This window comes from Arachis ipaensis, chromosome B09, assembly GCF_000816755.2.
Source record: "Arachis ipaensis cultivar K30076 chromosome B09, Araip1.1, whole genome shotgun sequence".
In the NCBI taxonomy this organism is placed as follows: Eukaryota; Viridiplantae; Streptophyta; class Magnoliopsida; order Fabales; family Fabaceae; genus Arachis; species Arachis ipaensis.
This window is the reverse complement of record NC_029793.2, coordinates 16,307,112-16,316,792: the sequence shown is the minus strand read 5'-3', so window position 1 is coordinate 16,316,792 and position 9,681 is coordinate 16,307,112. Positions and strand designations below refer to the sequence as shown.

At 36.8% G+C, this 9,681-nt stretch overlaps 1 protein-coding gene across 1 annotated transcript in view; it reads left to right on the top strand.

The window, feature by feature from the left end:
- The window catches only part of LOC107615097 (transcription factor MYB3-like), a 4,734-nt gene extending 3,477 nt beyond the window's left edge, over positions 1–1,257 (top strand). Inside the window, exon 3 of the mRNA XM_021111480.1 lies at positions 395–1,257. Coding sequence (XP_020967139.1) covers positions 395–1,145 — 751 coding nt within the window. The 3' untranslated portion in view covers positions 1,146–1,257. The remainder of the gene's footprint in view (positions 1–394) is intronic.

The window sequence follows — 9,681 nt, the reverse complement described above, 5'->3', positions numbered from 1 at the left end:
CATATAAGTAGTGAATATAAATGTTATTAGTTTTATAAAATTTTCATTTCAAATTAATAAAAAAATAAAAATATCAAAATAATTTAAATGTTAATTTAAAATATATAAAAAATTAACTCAGAGATGTGATAAAATTTAAAATATTAATCTAATAAGAATTACATTTTTTATAATCTTAATTGATTTATAAATAAGCATTTAATTTCCATATATAGGTGTTAATTCTTGATCAACCTATAAACTGATATATAAAAAAAAAATCTTTTTATAAAACAATTAAAAGAATATTTTTTTCTAATACAAATTAAATATATATAATTTCTGTTTTTTTTTTTAGCCGTAGATGCTAATATAAGTAACAATTAAATGAATGTATTATTATTAATAATCTTAGGTGGTCCTTGATTGCTGGGAGGCTTCCAGGACGAACAGACAATGAAATCAAGAACTATTGGAATACCAACATTGGAAGAAAGCTTCAAAATGGTACCCAAAATTGTTCATCATCAAACTTGCTCCAACTGGATCCGAACCCAAATCCGAAAACCCGAGAATGGCCATGCCCTAATAATTACCTACAAAATAATATTGGTTCTTGTTTGGTCCAGACTAAAGCCACAAGATGGCCTAATAATAATAAGGTCATACTCACCAAAGAAATTATCACAAAACAAAATAATGAAGGCATGGTCCATAATCATCACATTAATAATAATGTTAATGCCACGGATTATAAGATGAAGGGTTCATCGTCTTCGTCTCCGGTGTCACCATCTTCAGAGAGTAACACCAATATCAACGACAACAACAACAATAACAACAACAAAAATATCGAGGAAGCGTTGGATTTCATGGCGGATTTTCAAACGGAGGGAAATAATCTTTATTCGGAGCTTCTCAAGATGGACTTTGCAGAAGCATCATCATGTTTGGAAAATAACATGTTGGAAGGAAGTGGTAATAATAATAATAATAATAACAAACATATTATTAGCACAGTTGATAAAGCAGTAGGGCAGTTATATCCAAAATTATCATTCAATGACACCCATTTCCATTGGCCTTGGAGTGATTCATTGTATGATACGGATTTTGATTTTCAACACATGGAAAATATTATAGAGTCTGGATTTGATTGGCTTTGAAAAAACAAACACTTATTAATAATATGGCAAAAAAAGAACAAGAAAAACACAATGTGTGTGGATTATTTGTTTTGTTTAATAATATTTTAGAAATGGTTATGAATGAGCTAGGTTTCGGCTGAAAAATGTTGTTCCTTCATCTTGTAATGAAAAATGAAGATATTGTATTAAAGTTGTATAAGAGCTCTCATCACCAGAATGGATTTTCTTATTTTTTTTAAAGTATAATTTTTCACCCTTTATCGTTTTTTCTTAACTTACTTAAACTGTATATGGTAAAAAATCATAATAAAATAATTAAAAAATTTTGAGAAGACCTATTCCTCTCTTATTTTATAATTTAATCATCTAAGTGAGCAATGTTGTATATTCTTTTGGTTGGAGCTATAGCTCAGCTAAACTCAAGTTACATCTCCCTGTTTTTTATTGAGATAGTATAATATATAAACGAGTTAATTTAGTGTTTGAATTTTTAAAATGATTGACCAAATCCATCACCTTTAGAAATGCGACTCATATTAGTTTATGTACACATTTTTGTATGTCTCACAACAGATGTATAATATTGATATAAACGGTTATATGTTTATCTAATATTTTAATGGCTAGTAGTTGACCGTATATATATCTTTTAACAATTATATTAGATATACACTAAAATTAATTATTAATGTAAAATATATATTAAAATATAAAATATATATTAGTTTTAATATATAAATAGTATTTTTAATTTAAAAAAAAATTAGAGAATCATACTCCAAAAATGTCAAACCAATTCAGAATCATTTAATAGCCATATATAATTAAAATCTTTAAGTCAAGTCTAAAGAACCAGCATCATAACAATTGACAATTAAACATCCAAGGTCAACAATATTAAATAATAAAAAATTAGTAACAAATAACAACCATGAAGCATAATTTAAATAAACTATTTACATTGAACAATAAAAAAATTATAAGTTACAAGACTATAAATTTGTAATAGGCTATTAGTGGCAAAAAAATAACACATACATAAACTGTTGTAGTAACTCGATGGAAGCAAAACAAAAGCAGGAATAATTATTAGGGGGCAGAACTCAAAAGCTCTAATAAAAAGCAAATGCAACAATAACAACTAGTGACGCCCAAAATGACAAAGGAGAAGCAGAATGAGTAAACGACAAAACATAATTGAGGTAGGAAGGATTAAAGGAGAAGGCCGAGAAGCATGAAAGGAAAAGGAGTCCAGGAGCAGTGGAATATGACAACCACCAGCGGCAGAACAAACAAAGGAAAGAGGAGAGTGAGTGAGGGTTTAGTGCAACCCTAAGAAAAAACGCATGTTTTTTTTTTGAGTGTTAGAGGGCAGCAACTTTTATAATTTGTAGTCATCAAGTAGCCATCAATGATGATTTTAATGATATGAGATTAGTGTGAGATTTCATCTAATGATCTACTTTTCTTCTACTAGTTACATGCTGATGAGAATTTAATAAAGTTGCTGGTCCTACACTTTTTTATTTTTTAAGACCAAACGAATCTGTTTTGTCTCAAAATGGAGGTAAAACCAAATTTGCTAACTCATAAACTCGCAAATTTGAGTAGGTTTGTCTGAATTTAGCTAAGTCTATCTAAAAATGAATTTGAGACCAAGTCAACTTAATTCTATTACTTACTTAGACACAAACTATGATGGTTTTATGAGCTAATTAGCGAATTTGACAACCATATTGTGATTAATGTGATTTATAAAATTGGTTCATGTGACTTAATTAAATTCTACCAATTTTTATTTAGTCAAATCATATAGAATCATATTGGAATAATTGAAATGTGTCAATATCAAGAATCTGATCTATTGGAATAATGCAACAAACTGAGCAAAGTAACGCATGGTGGCAGTCAACTGTTCAAAGAACAGCATTGTACTATCGGATGTGAGATCAAAGTTTGGTTAAGCACTTTAGGGATGGGTGGTTAAAGTATTATTTTATTATTTAAATTTTATTTTTATGAGAATTAAATATATTAAAAAAAAAGATAAAAATTAAAATGATGGTATTTTAATTTTTTGAAATTAAATTTGTTTGAAAATAACTTTTCAAATTTTAAATATTTATAATTTTTCCCACCACACACATTCTGTGGTTAGAAGTATAACGATAATAATTTTACACAATAATATTCATCGCCGTAACAAAAAGCGAATATAAAAAATAATTTGTATATCTTTAACAAGCATTTATATATCTTGTAAGTTCAGTAAAATACATGTAGCATATTTCTTAAGCATATCTAAATTCTGAAAAATCCTATTATTATTTATGAAAAATGTTAGAAGTTAATACTTTTATCATAGAAAAGTAGAGAGTTAGTTAGTGTTAGCTCAAAGAAAAATAAGTAAAAAGTGTTAGTTACCTACATGTCACTGACTCACTGGGCAAGTTATGGACATTTTTAGTTTTGAGTAGTGTGTGTTGACTGCTTCATTAAGGAGAAGGTTGTAGCAGTATTCTCTTGTTTTGTAGCACAATCTCTCGGCATTTATTTAAATTCAAACCAAACTAGATAAAACTATTCACACTAATTTGAATTAAATTGGATTTTGTTCATACGTGGTCCAAAAGCATCAGTTAGGCCCAAAAACCTACAAAAACTTGAGAGATATCTACCGCACGATCGACCTCTTGAGAAGTCGGACAAGAATGCTATAGGTTGATAACTCCCCCCTAGAAGAGTTACAACTAACCCCAAATATCTCTCATCCACTTTTAGAAGAGAGATCTTAACAACCCTAAGATAAAGGGGCGGTTATCTACCATCAGAAGTGAAACTACTCCAATGGTGGTTATTGGTTCGTCATCTATAAATATACTGAAACTCCTCAGGTATAATTAAGTTCCAATATACTTAAACCTGCTAAGACCTTTGCTGACTTAAGCATCGGAGTGTTTTGCAGGTACCACCTTCCACCTTCTCACTAACAACTCGGACAATGGCCACCAGACGTGGACTAAGTCAAAATTCCTTCCATTGAGGATTTGAGCCTCACTTTCAAGCCCAAAGGCCACCCAGTTTCAGGTAACCCTCGGAACATTGGCACCGTTGCCCGGGACCTGTGGATTGACGCCTTATGACGGATGATCACTATGAAGACGGACACACAGCATCTAAGTCAGAACCAGAACACCAAGACATGGTCAACAATGATCAAGCCCTTGTGGTACCTCCTCCAAGAACAAAAGAACCATACGTCGAAGGCACCTCGGGCGATCATCACCACAGAAGGATCCCCTCAGAGGTTCGCCACCACCATGAGGGGGAAGAACAACCCCATTCTACCGATTTCATGAGATTACTACACGGACATCATGGCCGACTTGAGCAACTAGAGCAAGAGCTAGAACGACGGCGGGAGGCGGAAAGAAATTTGAGAATAGAAATCGAGCGACGAAGAGAGCTGGAGGAAAAGCTCTCGAAGTTAAAATCCGATATCCGAGGTAGGAATTCGAGTACAACTCGAGAAGACACCCCGTTAGGAGAAGAAGATCCTTTCACAGAAGATATCATGTGGGCTAGAGTTCCTAGAAACTTCAAAAGCCTGGACATGCATTTGTACGACGGGACGATCGACCCAAGACATCACCTAAGTAATTTCAAAAGTCGGATGTATTTGGCCGACACCTTGGATGCAACTTGCTGCAAGGCCTTCCCGATAACTTTGACAAAGTCGGCCATGAAGTGCTTCGACAGCATGCCGCCTAGGTCGGTTACCAGTTTCGACGATCTTGCACAAAAATTCCTTGCGAGATTTTCAATTCAGAAGGACAAGGTCAAGCATGCGTCCAGTCTACTCGGAGTCAAACAGGAAGTCGGTGAATCCCTCAAAGAATATGTGGAGAGATTCAACAAGGCATGTTTGGAAATCTAGGATTTACCTACCGAGGCGATAATAATGGGGCTAGTCAATGGTCTCCGAGAAGGTCCCTTTTCCCAGTCAATTTCAAAGAGACATCCGACTTCTTTGAGCGATATACAAGAACGAGCTGAAAAGTACATCAATATAAAAGAAAACACCAGGCTGCGAGAACCAAACTGGCGACCAGGAAACCCTCACCTAGCACGAGAAAAAGAAAAAGAGCCTAAGAAGAAAGAAGAGTACAACTTGGAGAAACCTAGGAGGTATCACAATTAAACCACGCTACGAGTTTTCCTCGTGGATGTCTACAGGAAAATCTGCCACACTAAGAAACTTCTCCCTCTGCAACCAATCAAAGGATAAGAGAAGCGGCGCTGAAGCAAAGGATGTCGGCCAGATATAATAAAATGGTCGTACGAAGGAACTCCGCCACGAGCGACCTGGTCCTGATAAGAAATGATATCGGGTAATCAAGTCGGGCGAGGGGAAGCTTGCTGCCAACTGGAAAGGACCTTACAAGATAGCTAAAGTCTTGAAAAAAGGTTATTATAAAGTGTCCGAACCGAACGGAGCCGAGTTCCTAAGGTCGTGGCACGCATGTAATTTAAAGAGATATTATAGCAAGTAGCACACCCCGCTCCCTAATGTACTCTTTTTCCCGACTTCACGGTTTTTTCCCAAAAAAGGATTTTTCTGAAGCGGGTTTTAACGAGGCATCAAAGCAGGTACTAGGGGCAATAAAGTTATCCTGTGGTAGCAAGGCATCTTTGTAAGTTACATTTCATCAATAACAATGTCTCTTTCTTTTTATTCCATTACCATTTTCTACGATACACACTGACTTAAGCTAAAAAAGCGCAAAAATATGTTGTCCGACCTACATGGTCAGCCAGATAAAGCGACGAGGTATAAGTCGGTGTAAATAGGTTATAAATGACGGTCATGAAAAAGCTCGGAGCCAAACAACTTATAAGTCGGAAAGCGGACGAGCAGAATAAAATGCATCGCAAAAATAACCTAAGTTACGAAAATAATTCAATAACAAAACTAATTGGTCGTTTGCACCAAAGTAATGGAAAACAAAAACCTTTCTTTAAAAGCCTGAGGTAAAAGGTACTCATAAAAGGCTTTCATAAAAGCGTCACAAATAGCTCAAACAGTAAACAAGTTATCCGAAGACAAAAGGGAAACTCAAAAACATAGAAGCCCTTTTAAAATCATTATAACTACTCATAGTTAAGAAAAGTTATTAAAGTCCTATTAAAAAAGAACTAAGCACAGCAAAACAAAAGTTGTTAAAGGTCCTTCAAAATGGACCAAAGTCAAGGCATATAAAAAGCACAAGATAAAAGTGTTCATAACAAAGACCCACAAGCCGGGCCGCAACTAAAATATCAAACAGGGCTAATTAAAGGATTCTGATTAGGAGCTCGAGAGGAATCAGGTTCGGCAGAGGAGGTCGGAGGATTTTCCTTGATTGGAGCTGCTTCTGGCTGAGAGGAAGAACTCAGCATCACCTCCTCAGAAGCAACGACCTCTTGGGGAGGAGATTCAACCAAATGCTGCCCAGCAGTCTTGAGCTCGGAGTCGGTAGGAGGACGAGGTAGAAAGACGATCTCCCCATCAACTACAAATTTTGTCGAGGTGAAAGGGGGACAAGTCTAAGTCGGGAGCAAGAACTCGAACTTGATTCTTCAAAATTTCAAACACCTCCTCCGTCCCCTTAGCAACTGACTCCTCCAAGTCAATGTAATCCTCCCTAAGCGATCCATTTGCCTCTTCAAATCCAAATTCTCCCTAAAAACTCTAACATAGTTCTTCTTGGCCTTCCTTAACAAACCCTCGGCCAAAGCACAGGAAGCTGCAGATTCCCTTTCCCGATCCCAAGCTTTGAAGATCTCGGCTTCCAGACTTATCTTTTCCTCCTCCAATCCTTTCTCGGCCTCCCGAAGAGTGGCCACCTCGGCCTTAAGGGCCTCCAAACAATGTTGAGTAGCATTCAAAGGGGCCCTCTCCAACTCTTTTAGTAGGGTAGAGCATACTCCAGCAGTTCGGATCCCGCTCCCCAGATTAATACTTTAAGGTGATTTTTGATAGAAACATCATTCATAGCAATAAAACTATGAGGAAGGATGTGTCTCTCACAAAACTTCACCCCATCAAAACCAATGTCATTAATATTAAGGACGCCAGATTCCGAGGTCTTCCTCTTTTTAGAACTCGGCTCCGAGAAGGGAGGAACTGGGGGAGTAAGCGCTAGATATAAAGGAGAAGGAGGAGGAGGAGGAGGAGGAGGAAGATGGTTTACCGATTTGCTATGAGAAGAGGTCCCCGAGGTGGACTTAGTCGGAGAGGAGGTATCCGATTTGCTACTCTCCTGCAGCTGAGCAGCTTGGGCACGTGCATTCCTTTTAGCTTCTTGAACTTTTTGGTAAACCTTGGAATCGCTTTTCATTTTTTCTAGAAAAAAGAATGATAAACATCAACATACAAGTCAGAAAACAAGCAAGCTATCTATGAAATAATGTTAAAAGCTACCTAGCTCAATACGGACAAAACTTGGAGTCCCGAGAAGGAACTTTTTAGTGTCATAGTTTGGAGCGCGTCCCCAAGCCTCTCGGAAAAAATTCAACCACAGCCTCCTCTACCTCGTCCAAATCTATCAAATTGTATTTTTCAACAGGGGCTGTCTCTACCCAGTACAACTGAAAGTGGGGCTCACTATTCTCATTCAGAAAAAAGAGATGGTGACCTAAAATAGCACGAACTTTAAAAAAGAAGTTCTTAAAGTCATGGAACGACTCATCAAAGATAGAAAACACCTTCCAACCTTGAATATCCCGGAAAAAATCCATTGTTGTTTGTTCGAGCGTTAAATGGAGGAGATAGAAAAAGACTTTTAGAGGGATTGGGAACTCGAGTTCACGACTAACGAGTTGATAAATTTTAAGAAATCCCCAAGAGTTTGAATGGAGTTGCGGAGGAGCCACTCTACAATGGGATAATACCTCTATTTCGAAATCAAAAAAGGGGAAGGTGACCCCATGTCCAGTAAACAGGCAGTGATACATAAAGATAAAATGGGGTTTTGTCTCAAGGGCTCGCCCAAAACAAACTCGGTCCTCAAGGTTAGGGACCACTATCTCATATTTTGCCTTATCCTCAACATAGCTACAAATCCTATGGTATTTACGGAGTTCCTTCACAAAAACACTATCAACTATGGGATGGGAATAGAGAACAGACGAGTCTACCCTCAATAATGCTTCAGAAACCTTGGAGGATATATTTGGAGGAATAGGAAGAGAAATATAGAAGAAAATATCTACATTACACAAAAGAAAGCATTACACACAAGTGTGAAACACAGCAAACCTTCTTTTTTACAAAAAGGAAAAAGGGGGTGCAACCAATAGCCACGAAAATAATTTTTGGAAAAACATAGTAAACACAACAATCTTGGAGGCATCACACGGGAAAACACAACGATACGGCAACAAAGATACATTAAAACTACCTAACAAATACAAGTACATCAACACAGAAATCGCATCTCAACAATGGAGACCAAAAACAACGAAGACACTATGGAAATAGAAAGAAGAACTAACCTTTTTGAAAAAAGATAAAAGATGCCAACGGCACAGTAGAGGGGCAAGCAAGTTTCCTCAAACAAACCACGTCCTTCAAAGCTTTTCAGAGAAAGAATAAGATCTTAGAGCAAAAGAAGAAAAGGAGTGGAAGAAATGAAAGAGCGCGAGTGTCGCAGAGATTTCAAAGAGATGAAAAGGAAGAAAGAGAAAGGGGAGGAATATTTAAAAGACCCAAGGGAAAATATTGTAAAAACCCCTCCTCCATTAAATGACATGCATGGTTACAAACGTAACCGCATCCCACGTGTCCAAAGAAGAAGCCAAGAGGTGTAACGGTTTGCATTCTGAAATCACGTCGGTTTTCGGCTTGCATATCACGTCGACTTTTCGACTTTACACTTAAATCCGACTTAAGCAAAAGATCGGACTCAAGTAACGGCACTTTTCATACCTGGCCCAAAAGTATCAGCCAAGCCCACAAACGTACAAAGGCCCGAGAGATATCTACCGTACGACCGACCTCCTGAGAAGTTGGATAAGAATACTACGGGTTGATAACTCCCCCTAGAAGGGTTACAACTAACCCAAAATATCTCTCATCCATTTTTGGAAGTGAGATCTTAACAACCCTAAGATAAAGGGGCGGTTATCCACCATCAGAAGTGGAACTACTCAAATGGTGGTTATTGGCTCGTCATCTATAAATATACTGAAACTCCTCAGGTATAACTAAGTTTTAACACACTTAAACCTGCTAAGACCCTTGCTAACTTAAGTATCGGCGTGTTTTGCAGGTACCACCTCCCACTTTCTCACTAACAACTCGGACGACGGCCACCAGACGTGGACTAAGTCGGAATTCCTCCCATTGAAGATTTGGGCCTCACTTACAAGTCCAAAGGCCACTTAGTTTCAGGTAACTATCAGAACAAATTCTTTTTTTTTTTTTAGCAAATTGCATAAATTGATTTAGATTTTAAATCTACTTTTTAAAGGTCCAATCAAATTCATGTTACGTAAGTCTATAAAATATAAA